A 19,536-nucleotide genomic window follows, 5' to 3' on the forward strand; every position below is an offset into this window, starting at 1 on the left:
AGCAACGCTGTGTTGTGGTGCCCTCCGGTGGCCAAACGGGATTACTTCCAGCGAAATGTATTTTAAACGTTAATTTTTATAAGGTATTTTAGTTGTTTATCATATAAGGTGGTGAGAGAAATGTAGGAGAGATTTAGATTCCTGCTTTTAATGTTACCTGTATCCAATCTGTTCCCATAGGCGTTAACTGCATCTGCCCATTCCGTTTTGCACCAGGGAATACCACTGCAGGCAGGAACTGCTCAGTTTGGTTGCAGTGATGTTTTCCAACAGGCATTGATTATATGTCCTCCAGCTATTCAAGGTATGTTTAACTGCAGTTGTTACAGTTCCTTAAGTAGGAGTGTTATTTTCTGTTAGCAGTATTTGACTTTTCCATTTTATGCACTTAAGCTATATACTTAAAAGCAATTAATTATGTGGTTAAAAATTAGCATGAGAGTCAGATGCATCTAAATTGCATCATTCTGAAAGAAGCAGCAATCTACATCTGCAGGAAAGGATTTAAAGAATCAATATATGTATACACATATATGTCTTGAATAAAATAGACACAATGTGGAAACTGAAGGAAGAGGATATTTTGAAATAAAATTTGAATGGAAACCAGAAAGCTGAGAAATATAACAGTGCTGTGGTGGGTTTGTAGAAAGTAGGGGTTTTTTGAAGAATGATTTTCAGACTCCTCCTTAGATTTCCCTCCACAGTTTGAAGATCTAGAAGTCATAGTAGATTCACCTGGGAAAAAAAGAACAACAAAAAACCCAACAAATCACTTTTAACCTAACCTTTGAGCCCAGGAAGTCTTTATCTCTTTAGATCAAAGCAGTAGGCTTTATCAGTAATGTTACTTGTGGCTGCTGCACCTATTTTGGGTTCCAGAAGCTTGTGAAACTCTGAGTATTCACTGTGCAGATTGTGAGAGGCTGTATGAGCTAAGTGTGTATCTTCCTACAGATTTCCTTTTGAGCACAAGTAATTTCTCATTTAAATTGTATATATTTATATGCATATAAATATATATGTGCATATTCCATAATTAAACCCCCTGCTGTTTTGATTATATCCAGATGAATAAAGTGATTCTAGAAAAGGAAACATACAGGCAAATACTGTGATCTCTATACTGTATCCTTAGTATGATAAATTTCCAAATGTAAGTTCTGCTACAGCTTGAGCAAAGGGCATATATTATTTACATCACATAGGTGACAAGTTGAGTTGCTGGCACAGAGAAAAAGGAATATTAATGGTGTCTGACATTGCTTCAAGGTTTCCCCTAATTGGCTGCTCTGTCAAGTATCTGAAGCACTAATGCTCTCTGCTTCTGGCAGAGTCGAGATGTTGCTGTTCTAGATGGCTGTGTGCAAAAAATTAGTTAACAGCATTTAAAATCTGAAAGCTTTGTGCTGCATTATTATAACATAGTATTGTATTACAACATGAGAGAATTACATCAATTGAAGATATTCTTTCATCCTGTACTGTAAAGATTAAAAAAAACCCCAACAACTTTCAATCTTCAGTTTAGTAGTTCTTTAGTAGTTACCTCCAAACACCCATTGCTTAGACACGAAGTTCAGTTAGCAGATGAAATTAATGTATTTGACTAGACAGCATTATCTTCTACAATAGCTGTTCTGTTGCAATATTGCTTGAAAAAAATTCCTCTTCCATTTTAGTTAAACATTTTTCTTAAAAATTATTATTAGTAGTAGATATCAGTTTTGCTATACATCTGTTAGTTTCCTGCAATAAAAATCCATATAGACGATGAGAATGCATCTTTTTCTTATTATGCTCTTGTGGTAATATTTCAACAGTTCTGCAGTTTGCATTATTTTGAAGGGAGGAGTAGGGTTATGGATACTGCAAATATTTGTTGGCATACACAGAAAATTTTACATGGTTTCCCACAAAGGAGATGGTAACAAATTGTACATGTGGCGTTGCCAGCTATAAAAGCTAAGAGCAATGGGTTTCAGCTTGCTGGAAATGCAGAGCATGAGATGTGCAGGAGTTGAGTTGTGAGAAGCTTTGAAATTCAATGCTGCTTCTTTTTGTCTGCTTCCTTTCAAATACTTTTAATGTAATTTGTGATAAAGGGCAAATGCTTAGCTTTGTGGAACTTTCTGCTGAAGTAATTTCACTGTCTGTTTCCAAATAGTAGCTATTGGCATTTCTTTCTAGAAATAACAGCATTAAATATTTGTGCAGATAAGTAATGGCACAAAAATCTTATGGGTGTTGATTTATTTAGCTTGAAAGTCTAAATTATGGAATTAGATCATAAACACATCAAGAAAAAAATAGCAATGTTATAAAATTATCCTTTATGTCTGCGTTTTACTCAGACAAGGTGTGCAAGACTGGTGTTTTGCATAATACTTGATTATGTGTTTTTTGTCTCTGGCAGGAATTCCTACCACAGCAAACCACAGCAAACCCACCAGTTTCTCCCTGCGGGTGGACAATGCGGTTCCACTGGTGACCCAAGCCCACGCAATTCAGCCACTACAGATCCGAGCAGGCATCCTTTCTCAGGTTGGCTTTCTTTTAAGTAAAATATGATTTGTTTTATTAGTAGTAAATATGTTTGCTCTGTAGAATTCTGTAGCAGTCCCTCCTGCTTTGTGCCAAACTACGAGCAGCCAGTATCAGTTCAGTGATTCTCTGTGTCATGAAATCTTCTCTGCTTCACAACAGACATGGTCGAATCAAACCCAGCAAATACTGGTTCCTGCATGGCAGCAAGTGGCACCAGTGGCAGCTCCTGCTACATCTCTGGCCTCTGATCCTGTGGCTGGTCCACAGAGGCTTGGAGACTGGGGGTAAGCCCATGTGTTTCTGTGCAATACCTTAATGGCTTCGGTTTAACAAGAAGCATGGACGTGATGCAAATGGCCTGCAATTTGAAACTTCCTTTATTTTTCCTCAGGAAGATGATTACCCAGGGCACCCACTACAATTCAGTGATACCACAGCCTCTTTTAACACATCAGATAACCTTATCTGCCCCTCAGCCAATTAGTGTGGGCATTGCACATGTTGTCTGGCCTCAGCCTGCAGCTACCAAGAGGAACAAACTGTGTCAGAACAGGTTGGTAGAATATTTCTAACTTTCAAAAATCTGTATCTGTAGATGCTGTTCAGTGGGCATGGGAACAGGCTGTAAAAGTGGCATGTTTCTTAGTTAGAATTGTAATCAACCCATCCTTTGGGAAAATTTGCCTTTTTCTGCCTGGTTTTCAGTGTTGTTTTGGTAATATAAACTATGGAAAAGTACTTGCAGTAGTAAGAAGTTTCAGTTCCTGTTGATTAGTATGTGCCTATGATGATGGCAAAGTTGTGTTTATAGCGTTTGAAAAGGTGTAAGAACATAGTGAGGTAGCTCTAATGAGATATTCCTAAGTTTATGTGCACAAGGATATATCAGGTTTAGACAACTAAAAATAGAGATACAAAATAACAGAGTTGCAGTGTTCTTTGTCTTAAGAGTCCTCCTTTCACTGGAGGCAAAAAATACTTTAGGTGCTTGCTGAAGAAAATATGCCCACTGCCATAAAGAGTATTTGCCAAGGTCTGGAATGCTTAATAAAAGGGAACACACCTGTTACAAAGGATAACTTTTTGTGCTCAGGGAGAGCCTTTCAGGAAATCTGGATAGGGGTTTTTTTGTTTGGGTTTTTTGCTTTGTTTTGGTTTTTTTCCAAATTTTAGATTTTAGGTGGGGTTTTTTTGTTTTTTTTTTTTTAAGAAAATGGGATTTTCAATGTGTTCTATTCCATGTTGCAAATTTCAGGTTTTAAATATTATGTAGTTTGAGGCTTTTTTTTTTTTTTTAATTGGTGTCTGAAATCAACTATGCCAAGCACTTTTGACAGCGTTTACTGAGTTGTATTTTTCTAAGTATTAGTTCAGAAAATTTGTGGTCTAGCCTATGTTTTCCTTGTTTTTGTTAAAAATTGTAGTTTTCAGGTCTTGGTAGAGATTCACTAAATATTGAACGGTGTTTTCTTCGCAGGAGCAATGTGTTACAAAATACCAACATCCAAAATTCAGCCTTTATATCTCCAAAGATACTTAACCTGAAGGCTGTAAAGAGAATAAGTTGTATAGAAGCACAGGACAATCATAACTCAGAGAGACAGGAAAGTAACTGCTGTGAAGCATCTGTCAGGCTGGACCCTGATTCATCTCTCTCAAGCAAACAGCGCCCAGCTATCTTCATTGCTGGCTCCCCCAGCCCAGCAGTCAGTGTGATCACCATCAGCAGTGACACTGATGAAGATGACATAGGACAAACACACTCACTGAGAGAGTAAGAATCAATGTCTGCTTTTATTAAGGTGTTGCTCAAAAATAGCTGTCTTAACATAGCTTCTGTGTTTGATGAATCTGAGTTAAAGAGAGACTAACGATTTCTTTCTAATGTAAATTGAGCTGAGAAGTTAACTCTGTAGCACTATATTATTTGGAAGTAAAAATACTTTCAAAAGCCTCCTTGGTTAATCTGTATATGTTAGATGTTTGCAACAGGAAACAATTTATATTTGTATCAATCATTTCTAACATTTTTAGTCAAAACAATACTTTCATATTCAGCATACTTTTTTTTTTTGCCTGGTGCTGTCATACCCGATTTTTTTTGTTGAAGTTTTTTGGCCTTGTATGATCAAGGTTATCATTCTAGCAGTAACATTCCATTAGATAACACTACATAAATATGGGTAAAAAATATTTCTCTTACAGCATGCAGAAGTGGGTAGTTGGGTATATAAGCAGATGCTGTGCGTGGTCTCCCAAAGGAGTTTTCTTTCAGAGTTATCAATGAAACATGTATCATTATAAATGAGGGCTCAAAGTTTAATGCTTGTTTGACTTCATTTTCACTTGTACTGATTTTGAGCTGGAGGAACTTGTATTTTAAATATATATATTTTGTCAAATGTTTCAAGGCTCTGAACTGTTGAAGTAAAATCTTTTATGTACTTATTTTAGTATTGGTTCAATAAGAAATTGATACATTTAGTAGGTTTCAAAAAAATGCATGTTCAGTCTAGAATTTCCAGCAGAGCTGCTGAGAAGGTTAAAAAATACATCTTGAATGTAAAAGAGACAAGGAATTGGATATTATTTTACATTTAGGGGATCTTTTCTAATATTCGCCAACTTTTAATTTCATAATTACACCTAAATTAGTGGCATACAGAAAGAATGAATGAGAGATGGTATGTTTGCTTACTGTCTTTTTGTGTGGTAGGTGTAAAGGTAGCCTTGACTGTGAAGCCTGCCAGAACAGCCTGAACATTGACCGTGTGTGTTCTCTCAGCAGTCCTGATAGCACTCTGAGCACCAGCTCCTCGAGCCAGTCCAGTCCATCTCCTTGCAAGAGATCCAACAGGTAAAAACTGTGCTTCTTTCAGCAAGGATCTTGGTATACAGCAGGCTTGGTCTATAATAAAAAATGAGAGCATTTTGTTATGTTGCCATCTGGTGAAGCTAAATGATGTATTTAAAAATTAATTTATTGGCCTCCAGTTGCACAGCATTAGTAGTTCTGTTATCGTTTCTAACAGATTTGTCTTGCTACATTGAAAGTTTTCAGAATAGTAAATGAACAATGTTTGCACAAAAAATATAAACATTTTGCATGGAACTTGCCTTGGAACAAAAGTCTTCTAAGGTTGCAAAATTAGGTAAGCCAAAGTAGGGTGTAACAGATTTAAAGTTACCAGAACATCTATAATTTTTGCACCCTCTTATTCTCCCCTGGTGTATCTTGCATTGGAATCTTTAAAGACATTGGCTTTTTTCTTCTACAAAATAAGCTCCACTTATGATAACACTGTTCATAGCAGCAGCTTCTAAGTATTGTTATCTTCACTGCTTGCTGTAAGCTGTAAGCCTTCAGTTTTGCACGTTATTAAAAATTCAATCTTTGAAAAACATTCAACATTACCCCAGTACCTCAGAGCTTGGCATGAGCACATCCATCTTGTGATACTCATAGGACATGGACCTGTGACACAGTCAGAAGTTCTCACTGATGTAAGATGTTCTTACAGGGAGCTGCCTGCCACTGTGCAGATTGCTTCATCCGTGCTGTCTGGCCCATCCTGGCTCTCAGGGGCCCCAGGGATGGCTTTTCACAGACTCTGAGATGTGGCTGATTTCTAGAAAAGGAAATTAGATCAGTATGTTCTCATTTGTTGGTGCAATAGCTGTTGGGAGATAATTGTGTTTTGATTCGAGAAGAAACAAAATAATCTTCCTCACCCTTTTATTTGACCTAAAAATCTAAATTGCAGGTAGTTTGTAAGTGCAAGATTATTTAAAAAATAAATTAGAAAGTGGGTGCAAGTTGAGTTACACATCTAAGTCTCTGTGTAGAAGTTATGTCCTTTCTCTGACCCCTGCACTTTGTGGGTAGAATGAGTCTGAATATTGAAATGATTTATTTATTATTGAGCTGATTTTTTTGTGATTGTATATATTGTATAACTGTTGTGATTGTATAATTAAAATGCAAAGTTTTTATCCACCTTTGAGTAATTTCATTTCCATAAATTTAATGTGGTAGTTGAATAAAGTGCATCAATATTTTGAAAATGTATGTATTTCAACACAGTACTTTTTTGTTTCAATAGTATGTCAGATGATGAACAGGAAAGTGGATGTGATACAGTGGATGGTTCCCCAACTTCAGACTCTTCAGGACATGACAGCCCATTTGTGGAAAATGGCTTTGTACCTAATACTAATAAAAATAAGGAAGCAAGAGCATCAGTTAATCCTGAAACCAAATCAGCTGTTTGCACAGTAGTGGTACCACCAATGAGACTTGAAAACAGGTTACATCTTGATGAGCAGATGGTGAATACAGGTAAGTTCAGGTGTTACCTCTTCTTCCTATACAAGTAGATAAGAATAGGAGTTTGAATATTGAATCACCAGCCATACACATGAAGATTTTTGACCTACTCAGTTAACTGCTAATCTGTAATAAAACTTCAAAGCTGTTCAGCTTTCTTTTTTACTCTAACTAGTGTATTATTTTATTATTTCTCCCTATATGCTGAAGTGAATGAAACTTTAACTTTTCTTAGAAGAGAATAGTGACCACAAAACCATACCTTTGTTCATTTATAACTTGGCAGATGCTACATGCCAGCCACTGAAAAAGGGTCGGTCTGTCCTGGGAAGAATGAACCAGTCTTCTGTTGCAGGGAGCCGTCAGCAAAAACTGACATCAGCCTTCCATCAGCAGCACATGAACTTCAGCCAGGTATGTGCACTTATATCTAATAAGTATTTTTTTCTATCTTGATGTTCCAAACATGCTGAACACTCACAATTTCAATCACTGTCAGTGGCAACTACAGGTTTACAACAGCTGGATTACAGAAGTGTTCAAATCTTGAAAAATTTATTTCAATTTATTCGGCAGGTCTTAAGTATCTTTCACTTATGGTTATTTTCTGAAAGCAGATGACTTTATTACAGAAGAGCCACACTGGGAAAATTATCAGTACCTACACAGCATCAGAGCAGGACACAAAATGAAAAATGTTTGCATATTTTTTCCCTCATGCAAATGCTAAAATGCTTATAGTGTGCAGTTAAAAACTGCAGCTGTATTTCAATTTTCTTCTTTTATAAGCATGCACGAAAATGCTTGTAGTTTGCGTACCCAGAAGTGAGATGGAGCTTAACAAACCCAACAGTTTCTTATCTTTGCTGCCAGATAGTGAAGCTGGTGTGGGGTAAAGAGGGCATGACTGTAGTTCAATTCAATGCTGGAAGACACCCAAAGTTAATTTAAGAGCTGCTTTTATTGTTACCCATGTAGTAACATAGTAAATGTATCTATTGTGGCTGAGAACTGAAGCTGACACATGATGTCAAGTTTAAGCCCCTTTTAATTAATAAATTTTGAGCTGTAGCTGCACTGAGTATTGGCTAAATATCTGGAGGTACATTTAATATGAAAGCAGTACCTGTTTGTATAAGTCTTGCAGAGTAACAGTGAATATTAAATTGTATGTTAAATACTAAACGCAGGCGTGCTGTACATAGATAAGAGGATTTACCATTAATGACTTGAATAGTTTAGATTGAAAGAAACATTTGGGTGGGTGACACAATCCCCTCTTCTGCATGATTATGTAGAAGGATTGGTTTAATTAATTCTAAGCAAACTTTAATATGATCAGCATAGTATTAATTTTTAATCTCTTCAATGTCTGCAGCTCCTCAGTGTCTTGGCAGGAAGTGTAGAACATTATTTTCTTTCCAAAATTTATGCTGATCCTTCCTTCTTTGGTAGATGCCCCGTGTAGTTTGAAGTCTGGAACATTTAATGGGAGTAATTGATATTAGTCTTTCTCTTTATAACTGTTAGTAATTGCCTCATCTATCTGTGATCATAGCCCTAGAATTCTGTTTGCATAGTTGTCTCAGATATTTTCAATCCGTTTATTATTTTTTCTGCTCTCCTCTAAAATTTTTCTCCTATTTGTCCTCTTTGTGCCTCATTATGGTGCCCAAACTGAGTGCAGCACTTCCAATTGATGCCAAGCCAGTGCTGAGTAGAGTGGAATAAGCACCTTGCTCATGTGATACATGGTATTTCTGTTAAAACAGCCCAGCATGGCATTTTATCCTTTTTTTATTATTATTATTTTTTGCAAGAGCATTTAAATAACTTGTGTTCTGTTTACCATCTCTTATTGTCAGATTTCCTGTCTGTGCTACTTTTTTTTAAATAGCTACTACTTTTTTTTTTTGTTCTTTTGTTTAAGCACTTAATTATTCCCGTCTCTATATTCCTCTTGATTTTAAGTTGACTAGTTTTAGTACATTATTCCATTTTTCAAACTCTCTTTACTCTTGGAAGTATTAAGACCTGCCCATTTCTCTGTGTGGACAGGTTCAACACTTTGGGTCTGGGCTGCAGGAATGGAATGGGAACCAGGCTCCTCGGAGGCAGCAGCCTTACATCCCCACCAGCCTCGCCGCTCACGCTTTCTCCCTTCCTCAAGGAAGCCCAAATCCCACGGCGGTGCACGCGCATCTCTCTGGAAGCACCCACCTTGGAGGACAGCCTGCTATCCTTCCATACCCATCCTCAGCACCCCTTAGTACTGCTGCTCCTGTTGCCCACCTCCTCGCCTCGCCGTGTACCTCAAGACCCTTGTTACAGCACCCAACGTACAACATATCTCACCCCGGTGGCATAATACACCAAGTTCCAGTTGGCATAAACCCCCGTCTCTTGCCTTCCCCAACCATCCATCAGACTCAGTTCAAACCAATTTTCCCCCCACATTCGTACATTGCAGCATCACCTGCTTACACAGGATTTCCACTGAGTCCTACAAAACTCAGCCAGTATCCATTTATGTGAGAACTCAAATACAGTATGTTGAGGAAGCTCAATGATAACAGAAATTTGATTTAAGAAGAAACATGGTATTTATTAAATATTAGCCATGGCACAACAGGAAATTTTTTTTTTTGAATCATGTAGACTTGGGTGCAATTTAAACAACTCTGAGCTTTAAGAAAACTCACTTTTAATGTGTTTTGCACATTTGGTATAACGTCTTTCTTTGGTCATGTTATCTTCTTATATAGTAACTTTAGACAGGTGACTTATGGGAGCAGAAATCTGGTTTTGCTCCTGCTATTTTTTATAAAATTGCCTTCTAACTAGTGCAAGACACGTCTACATTTGGGAAGCCATTCAGTGTACAGAACTAGAGCAACAGATGCACATATGTCAGCAGTACAGTGTAGAAGTAACTTGTTTGTATTGCGTATCTTGGTGTTTAAATGTTGAGTCACTTATCTAAAAGTTGAGCTGTTGTTCTTCACATTGCATGTGTCTTTTGCATGGGAAAAAAAAAACAAAAAACAACAGGAAAGCCTAAACATTGCTCTTCAATGTTGTTGTCCTAATAATCTCAGCTGCATTGTAAACTGTTCCCACACATAGTGCCTTAAATATTTGAGGTTGTTAATGTTATTACTTATATATAAATGTTGAGGACTGCAGCACTTAAAAAATTCAGATCTGCTGATTTTTTGATAGCGTAATGCTCATTTTGGGTTTTGTGTGGTATACTTTTCGTATTGGGTGTGTTTTCCATATTGAGGAGACAGCATGTTTTGCTGTAGCTGAATTTTGCTGTCTTTTTTACCCCCAGATTGATCTAGCTTCAAGACAAGACTTTAGCAGTGCTTAAGAGAAATTGATTCAGTAGCTATTGAGTAGTGACACACAACACAGTATTTCATACTGGTAAATGGAACTGCAGTACAGCCTAAGTAATTGATTTTAAGGTGTTTGTCTAATTGGAAATAACAATGTATAGAGGTGTGGTAGGCATGACTGACTAGCTAATGAAAGAAAAAGCCAAGTGCTCATTGATCCATGGTGTGGTTTCATCTTAGCTTGAGCAAGCCATGCAGTATTTAATAACTAGTAGCAGAATATTTACTATTGAAGCTTGAAAAGATGTGAGTTCTTTGTGTGCAATCTTTCATTTATGCATGGGAGAGATTTTAGTCTTTTTACATTATAATATTTGTTTTAGCCTGTTGCGGGTGTTTGCTTATTTAATACATTCCGTCAGGGACGTAAATTACATGCTTTTTGCATTATTTTTTTTTTCCTTAGGAAGTGTGTCTTCTTTTGTTTTGTTCAAATGAAGTTGCTTTTGCAGCACCAAAGACTTAATCATCCATTTCCTGTTAAAGGTAGCTACTTTTCATAGACCTCAAGTATACTGTAGTGTAGAGATGGGATTTACGGAAGGTATTAAGCTGAGGCTGTGTTTTAGCTTATGGGCAAGTAATAAATTGTATCATTTATCTTGAATGTATCATAGATAAGCTGCTATATAATGATTGCCACTTCAGATAGCTGTGAAATTAGGTGATTAACTAGTTCTTTCTTAGCCTTCTAATTTCTGTACAAGTCTAATTACATGAAATAGAAGCCAGGTTTTGTTGTGGGGTTTTTTTTGTTGTTTGTTTTGTTGGGTGGTTTTTTGGTTGGTTTTTCTTTGTTTTTGTTTTTTTTTAAATTTTGTTTTCATGTTTGAAGTGTCGTAACTACTATACTGTAAATGATGGAAGATGATTGCATATGGTTTTCTTGGGTGTGTTATTTGCATCAGTATTTTATCTCCATTAACTTTGAGCTCATCACTGCATATAAGTGGATGTATTGATGTAACTTAATTTTTTTTATGTTTTCATATTGGCATTGTGTAGACACTTCAGAAGCTGCATCTTGCAGGCTTGACTTAACTTTTTTAAAAAACAAAATCTGGAATACAATCCTTGCAATGTTGACTGGAATAAGAGTGCAAAGCATTTGAGTTTAACTGTGTCAATAAGCTAATAACTGGTAATCTTTTACTTTACTCCACTAACACAAGCAGTGTTTTATTTAATGAATGTCCGAATGAAATAAATGTGCCTACATTTGATTTATTTTTTTAAGTAATAACTAAAATACAACAGTATTAGATCATAAAAAAATAATAAAAATACCAGCAGTACATTTTTAATCACACTGAAAATTAAGAAACCTAACTTTTCCCAAATGTTTCAGTGTTTTTAGTAATCGACTCTATGCATTTTGTACGTGTGTGTATATAAAGTATACATGAGAAACTATCCTGATGAATTTGAAATCTTATCAACAAGTACATAAAGCCTAAATATAGGGAGTCAAGGAAATGCTCAAATTGGATATCCACCTTACCACTTGACACTTGTGCTATATGGTCCAGCAGATAGTTTTCTGTTCACTCCCTTGTGTTGGCAAGCGATGTTTTTTTGGTGCTTATTCCATTGCAGGCAATGGACACACCAAGAGTCACCAATGCAAGTGGAGCAAAAGAATTTTGTATTGTGGTAACAAACAAATCCTGCATTTTTTTCCGGGGCCACGGGGATTTTCATTGGTCTGATGTATTTGCTGTACTTTCTTTTTACTGTGCTTTGGGTTTTGAGCTAATGTGCTTGTTGAAACAACACAGTTTTCTGTCTATCACAAGAGTACCCTATTGTATGCAAGGAAAAAGTTGCTGTAAGTGCTCCCCAAATTAGATCTGCTGCTCTTCCTATGTGTTATAATTCTAGAAATGTTTGCATTTCAAAGAATGAAATATTTAGGATCTTGCCACAGCTTAAATTCAATATACCGAGTGATTTTTTCCCCCGTCCTGCAATACACTCGGAGAGAATGGAATCTTGTCACCCCAAGTGTCCAGGGCCCATCTGTAGAAAAAAAAAAAGCTTTCAGGGTGAGGGCCTTTTCTGTGAAAAAAGTCGTCCTCTGAGAAGCGTTTATACACGTAACCATTTTAATGCCTTTTTTAAATAAAACACTGCATGACTACAGAACTGCATATCTGCATATTACTCTAATTTGCAAGGTTTTATATGAATTTCTTGTGTTCAGTTTTTAACTTTACTTCAGGGTGTTTTAATGGTCAAATATGCTACTGTATTAACTTTTTTGGTTTAAATTTTTAAATTTTCTGTTTTTACTGCTAATTAACTTGGTTTGTGTTAAGTAAAAGTTAAATCACACTGCAAGCTGTAGGAAGACTTGTTCTAGAAATACCCAGTGATAGAGACTTGATAAGTTTGAACTGTTACTGTTTAACAATTTGTAGACTTGTGGCTTTTTTTTTTTTTTGCTTTGGATTTCTATGCTACACTAGTTCGCCATGTAGCAATTGCACTGTGCAATATTACAATATGAGGACTGGGAAAATTTTTTATGGATGTAATGTCTCTTACAGTTTGCGATAGTATTTCTTTCTAGTTCTCAGTGATTTAAATGTGACCAAGCCTTCTGTACTTTGTCACAAAAAGCGGGTTTTCCAGGTGACTATTTTGGTGAGTGTCAAAATAAGAATTTATGGTGTATTACTGTCGAGATTCACTTTGAATTAAAATATATATTGCAGCAGATGACTTTTCACGGATTTCATTTTTTTTTGCTGTGTTACATCAAGGGAGGATTAAGGTAAAGGTGATGAAAATTCATGGGGAGGGTTCTAAAATTCTGATATAATCATTTGACTAGAGTTGTTCTTCTGTCTGAAATTTAACTTTCAAGGTTTGCTTTTAGGAGGATCTTAAGAATCTTTAGTGGTAGCCAAACCTTGAATGTTCTTTTTTCTGGTCGTCCCACTTTTAAAACCTTAGGAATAGGTTATCTGGCCCAGATATCAGCAGATACTTCACTGCTGCTGAAGTTGATACCAAGCCTGTGGCAACTGCTGGTTGGCCTGCAGGAAGGTGCTCCTGCTGCTGCCGATGGCCCCGGGTGGTCAGTGACTCCAGATGGTCAGCCTGCTGGGGACCAGGCATCCGTGGAAGGGACATTTGCCTGTGCTGCTGCCAGCCAAATGTGCTCATTCTGCCGTGGGGTTACAGTGCTTACTGAAATGTAGTGCTTTGGAAGCTGTCAGGAAGCAGGATGTTGGGTATGCATGGTTAGGAAGTAGCATGGTTTCTGTGTTTAACATCACATTTAAGGTGCTGTCATAAATGAAATGTAGAAGACTGAAATGGCAATGTAATATATATATATATGTATATATATATATATATTTATATATATATATGTATATATATTTATATATATATTTATATATATATACATATATATTTTAATAACAATTTCCAAATTGACAGATTTACTCTGCACATCATGCAGTGCAGCTCTTACTGATCTTTTACATTTGTATGCTCTTCAGTGCAAGTGGGTGATACTCAGCAAAGCTTTTTCTGCAGCACTACACCTCAGGCTACGTGAAAACACATCTGTCTGACTTCTACAGACACCTCTGTTGCTATGAAAGCTGCTCCTTTTTTGTTCTTTACAGCTAGACTTGTGTATTGATGATTTTCAACTGCTCATAGGTGTTGGAAAATGATGGGTATAGATACCACGTAAACCAGCACCCCTCTCTTGCTTTATTTTTTCACTCATGATTTTGGAAACATCTATCAAGCAAAGAAAGGTTGTCAAAGCCTTTCAGAGGGAATACACTATCTCTGAAGTCCTTTCTGTCCTTATTTTTGGTTAGTAATGATGTCCAGCTGTCCCCATGGTCTTTTCTGTCTTGTGGAAGGGCAGGACTAGGACAGACCAGTAAGTAATCTTCCTCTCAGCTGCCTTTAGGATGAAGAATACTCATTTAAAATTCAATGAGTATTTCTTCATGTCACTAAATGCAAAGTACAAATCTATACTGTGTTTGTGATAGCAGATTCATTCATGGGAAAGCTTTCTGAGTCAATGGAGCTGTCACATGTCGAGGGACAAAGTGGTTCAGGGTGATTCTGTGTTTTCTCAATGAATTAGCTTAGGTTGTCAGCTGGAGGGATGATCAGTCTCTGGGAGATAACAGAGAAGCTACTGTTCAGTATCACTCCCAAAGCAGCTCAGTCATCACGATGATGGTGGATTCACATTAATCACTTCAACTCATGCATGCTGTGACTTCAGCTCCTGTAATGAATGGAAGCAGCAGGAATCCATGTTTTGGTAGGGTTGGGAAATACCACTCCTCTTTAAAGGGCAGTTACTTCATTGCAGGCCTGTGCTGCATGTTTTGTGCAGTGCAGAGCTCTGGGGAACACCCCAAAAATGCTGTAGCCCTTCCTGCCTCTCTTCCTGCACTGACTGAAATGGTCAGTCCAACACCAATGAGCTTGTGTTGTGCAGGAAGGCCTATTAAATAATGGATAGGTCTGATGGTGATGCATGTTAATTAGTATCTTCCTACCTTTCACCTGTAAGAAAGTGCATTTTATCTCTTAGAAGAGTTGGGTACATACTCTAAGCAGATTCAGAGTTCTGGCTGCACCTGTCTTGGGGAAAAACACTGATTGTTCTTTGTTAGAACATGAAGCTTCATGCTGAGAGGCTGAAATACACATTTGAATGGATTCTTCTTAAATTCTGAAGCAGCAGCTTGGGAGCATCTAGACCCTGTTGGTAGGTGTGCCTGGGGACTGGATTCTGTTCTGTGATTGTATCTGTGAAGTGAGATGCTCATAAATTTGGCCTTGTTTATCCACCAAAATGCAAAGAACCATTTTGTTGCAAAGATAGGAACCTGGGCCTGTCACCTGTCTCACAGAGCAGTTACTGCATGGCCACCAGCCTCTTCTGAGGCTATGGATGAGTTTTATATCTATGGGTTCCTTCACAAAGGCCAAGACTCCAAATGATTGTGGTAGGTATAGAGCAAGGCAATTTTGGATCTAGGTTTTATTCCTTATTTCAACCAAGGTCATGCAGATGATATGCTACTGGGGCAAAGGTTGGACAAAGGTGTGTGGTTTGTTGTTACTTAGAATGGTGGAGCAGTACTGCTTCCCAGCTAGAGGTGTACTGGTCCCTGTGGAGAAATACTCAATAAAAATTCTCCTTAGCCAGATAGCATTGATCTTCATTGGCATGGCATCTCTTGGTTCTTTACCCATAGTGAGACATCTCTTCCAGAATTTGGACTAGATCCTAGGAATAAGGATTCCATACCTGAGAGGAAACCAGGTTTACAAGTACATCCCCTCCAACTCCCTGTTGCACATGTGTAGCCACAGAAGGGAATATGTGGGCAACACACGTGTGCTGCTTGCAGAAAAGTATCTGATATCAAGTACACAGAGCATGTGCACACTCTAGGAATAAGAAAGCAAGTCTTGGCACCAAGTTTGGAGGCACAGATGCTCTCCCAGAGACTGAAGTTACCTTTCTAAAAAATGAAGACAAAAGACAAATATGTTTGAGAAAGGTAAGACTAGGAAGTAGCTCACTACAGTTGTTAAAATTTAGTGATTTTTTTTTCCCCCATTATCAGTTAGAGTTCCTACCCAGTCATCATTCTGAAAAATACGCATTTCAATAATAATTTGAAATACATTTTTTTGTAGCAGATCTAGTTGTTATAAAAAAATACACATGTATGTACTTATATGGGAAAAGTGAGAGACTACTATTATGGTTAAGAGCTGGATCATAAAAAATTAGTCAATATTACCCTACTGATGGATCTATTGCAAAACTGTATTATGACAAACTTAGAAAAAATGTGAAAATGATGAAATGGGTTTTACACAGGACTCCCTCATGGTACCAGTAGTGGTACTACCAAAAGCTACCACTAGAGGGCCCCGCACTAACTGTGTTGGCCCCGAATGAACCGGAGCGATGGGCAAGCTGCCCATTTTACTACCATAACCCTACCACTGCCATCTTTTCTTTGTGGGTAATCGTCAGTAGTCATCATGTGAAGGCTAATTTTGTGTAGAATTAATCAGTTATTTGAGGAAAATTTGAGTAAAACAGCACAAATGGGACGTATTAGCAGCTGAGTAGTTATATTTGTGACATTGTGGGTGTGCTCAGCTAGTCAAATAAACATTGGGTCATCAGATCTTTGGGGATGCTGTAAGTATCTGGGTAGCAGAGTGTAAAGCTGTGGCCGTAGCTCATGCTGGGACTTGCTCTATCTCAAAACAGACTTGTAAGAATTTATCAGAAAGGTGACTTATTGTTTTCTGCTGGAATTGCTGGGAGGCCAGAACAGCTTTCCCACACATAACAACCCTGTGCCCTTTCCGAATCAGCTCTCCAGGTCTGGGAACATCTTCTGCCCTGATCCTACCTTTGCTTTGCTTCTCCTCCCACCCTCACCATCTGTTGCCCTGAGACATGATCTGGGAACTAAAAGAAATCAAGGAAGCTGTGCCAGGAAAGAGAATGACATTAGAATAAAGAATTCACATTACTGATGCTGAAAATACTAATAACAGTAAATGAATTGCCATGATGTTTAGTCTGACTGTGACTGAGACAGCTTCTGCCTCCTGCCAAGGCTCACCTCAGCTGTCCACAGCATGTTTGATGTAATCTTTTGTCTCCTGGTGTACATCCCAGAGGCCAAGATCTCTCCTTCGAAGCTCTCCTTCCTCCCTGGAGGTCTTGAGTGTGGTCATGGGCAGGGAGAGGGGTGACAGGAAAGACCTCTCCTGTGTTCACACATTGGGTGGGTGGGAATGCAGCTGCCCGGTTTCTCACCCCTTGCAGCACACTCCAGCTGTTTGTTCCCAGAGCTGTTTCTGCACTGCCAGCCGTGCTGTGGGAAATGCTCTGTGCTGGGGCAGGGGCTGGGGCTGCTTCCTCAGAGGAGGTGCTCGCTCCCTCGCACCTCAGGTACTCAGCGCCATCTTTGGAGAGGTCCTGGCCAGGAGGTCCATCAGTGAACGGCTCCTGAGGTGAGCAGAGCAGTTCTGATCTTGGCAGGGCCCAGGATCACTGTGAACTGCAGCTTTATTTACACATAAAAGGTGGAGCTGGACACAATTCCTTCCAAAAATTAGGAAAGGGATCAGGGCCAAGAGCTGATGCTGCACTCTACGTGACCTGCAAGGTACAGAGGGGGGAGGCTTTCCCCTACCACCCGGCTGTCCCCGGCTGCCCTCGCCGGTTCGGGGAGCGCCCTGCACTGCTCAGCACCTGCCCTCCGGCCCGGGGCTCCCCCGCAGCACCGGGAGCGGGGCCGGTGCGGGGGGCCGGGCACCCCGCGGGGCTGCGGAGCGGGGGGGTCCCCGTGGCCCCGGCAGCGCCGCCTCCGCTCTCCGCCTCCCCGCACTCGGAGGGCGGGGAGCGGGGCCGGGACTGGCGGCGACGCGAGCCCTTTGTGGATGAAGCTGCTTCCCGAGCCGGAGGGGCTGCGCCGCCGTCTCTGAGGGGCACCGGCACCGCGTCCTCCGCCCGCGGCGGGCGGCCGGGCAGAACCACCGGCAGCATGCGGTACCCCCCGCTCCTCTTCCTCCTCCTCCTCCTCCGTCGCCTCCATCCACAGCCGCTGCTCTAGAGCCCGGCGAGGCGATGGGCAGCACTGCCCGCTGAGCCGCGGCGGGGCCGTGCGAGGCGCGGGGATGTGGCGGAGGGTGGCGGGCGGCGGGCGGAGCGGGGCGAGCCCCGCGGGGTCCGAAGGAGCGCCCAGCACCGCGTCCCCGTGCAGAACCCCGCCGGCGGGCGGCGGAGCGGGCCTGGCCGGGGCCGTGGTGCTGCTGGGGGTGATCGTCGCCCTCCTGCCGAGCGCCCAGGCCGAGTCGGGTAAGGAGCGCAGCGGGGGGCGCGGGGGAGGGCGGCCCGGCGGCGCGGAGCAGCGCGGCCGCGGAGCGCGGCAGTCACCTCCCTGCCCGCGGAGAAAGCGCAGTTCGCGTGGGAAGGGCGGCTCTGCGGGGAGGCTCGGGCTTCCCTGCGGGGAAGTTGCCGCCTCCTGCAGAACAGCCTCACCTGCTGCAATGGCAGAGGGTCTCCTCTCTGTTTAAGCCGTGCTTTCAAAAGGGAGAGGTTGAAAACGTGAGCTCGACCCAGTGCTATATCGCACCGACAGTGGGGAAGTAGCCAGGCTCTTCCTCATTGTCTTCTGCATCCTTTCCCCCCCCCCTCTTTGCACAGAAGCTCATATGTGAAAAAGAGGTGCTCGGGTTTTCTGCCTATTCCTGTAGGCAGCCTGCGCTGCAATCAGCTCGCTGCTGCCTGGCTAGCGCACAAATAGAGCTTTTCCTATGGGACAGGCTGGTTGGATTAGGTCTTGCTCCTTGCAGAGGAAGAGGGAAGGGAAGAGGCTTTTGTTAAATCAAAGGATCATTTCTAGTGATTCTAAATGTGTGTGGTGGGGAGGAGGGGATGATGAGGAAGGGTTAGGAGAGGGCAAGCTCTGCTGAGAGCTGAGCGCTGCATCTCAAATGCTGAGAGCTTCAACAATTTCTGGGTTATATTTTTCCAATTTCACTTGACTTTTTGAGTCAGGCAGTATTCTGTGCTCTCCTGGTTTCCTACAGCCGTCAATACTCAGTGACCTCAATGCAGAAAATCTTACTGTTGCTAGCAGTTATTGTATGTGCCAGATATAGCTGCCAAATATTCTTCTAAGGCTGTGCTAAAATAATTGAAAGAGGCAAAAATTGATATATGGCTAGTTTAATCCTATGGATTTAAGAACAGGGTGAGGATCTGAATCAAATATGTTAATGTGAATGTACAGTTATCATATACAATTGATGTCAGTTTCATAGCCATAATATAGTAAGGTTTCTCATTTGCAGGTTGTAGGTTGCTGGAACAGTCCCTCATATTTCATTACTTGTTCTGAACACGTAAATACTGTGGTTTGATTTATTTCTGTAAGATAAAATTACTATAGGAATGGCTTGGGTTTTTTACTTGGGCTTCTTAATTCTATAACAGTAGTATGCATAGCACACATAGTGGAAAATACTGTCACCAATAGGTGTTGCCTGGGAATTATAGGTGATCAGGTAGTTATGTTACTTAACCTAATCTATTGTAATTAATTGCCTTGAGCATTACAGTTGAAATTGCAAGTAAAACTTTATTAGTTCTATGCAGTGTTTGTCATCAGTTTGATTGCTAAGGTGCATAATTTCAATGTTGATCAACCTAAAACCGTCTTC

The 19,536-nt window shown here is 40.1% G+C and overlaps 2 protein-coding genes across 7 annotated transcripts in view; both read left to right on the forward strand.

Annotated features, from left to right (window-relative positions):
• The window catches only part of HIPK3 (homeodomain interacting protein kinase 3), a 62,337-nt gene extending 49,338 nt beyond the window's left edge, over positions 1–12,999 (forward strand). For 2 of the 4 annotated variants that reach the window (XM_071762452.1, XM_071762451.1), the window contains 9 exons: positions 181–304; positions 2,417–2,544; positions 2,707–2,831; positions 2,939–3,100; positions 4,025–4,321; positions 5,333–5,404; positions 6,651–6,886; positions 7,161–7,288; positions 8,933–12,999. In XM_071762452.1, coding sequence (XP_071618553.1) covers positions 181–304; positions 2,417–2,544; positions 2,707–2,831; positions 2,939–3,100; positions 4,025–4,321; positions 5,333–5,404; positions 6,651–6,886; positions 7,161–7,288; positions 8,933–9,409 — 1,749 coding nt within the window. In that variant the 3' untranslated portion in view covers positions 9,410–12,999. Of the gene's footprint in view, positions 1–180; positions 305–2,416; positions 2,545–2,706; positions 2,832–2,938; positions 3,101–4,024; positions 4,322–5,263; positions 5,405–6,650; positions 6,887–7,160; positions 7,289–8,932 lie in introns of all 4 variants that reach the window. The other 2 variants (XM_071762449.1, XM_071762450.1) reach the window with 1 other exon arrangement.
• A 4,805-nt stretch (positions 13,000–17,804) lies between these two features.
• The window catches only part of KIAA1549L (KIAA1549 like), an 89,446-nt gene continuing 87,714 nt past the window's right edge, over positions 17,805–19,536 (forward strand). For 2 of the 3 annotated variants that reach the window (XM_071761848.1, XM_071761849.1), the window contains exon 1: positions 17,901–18,169. In XM_071761848.1, coding sequence (XP_071617949.1) covers positions 17,989–18,169 — 181 coding nt within the window. In that variant the 5' untranslated portion in view covers positions 17,901–17,988. Of the gene's footprint in view, positions 18,170–19,536 lie in introns of all 3 variants that reach the window. The other variant, XM_071761847.1, reaches the window with a different exon arrangement.

This window comes from Heliangelus exortis, chromosome 18 (genome assembly GCF_036169615.1).
Source record: "Heliangelus exortis chromosome 18, bHelExo1.hap1, whole genome shotgun sequence".
Classification (NCBI taxonomy): Eukaryota; Metazoa; Chordata; class Aves; order Apodiformes; family Trochilidae; genus Heliangelus; species Heliangelus exortis.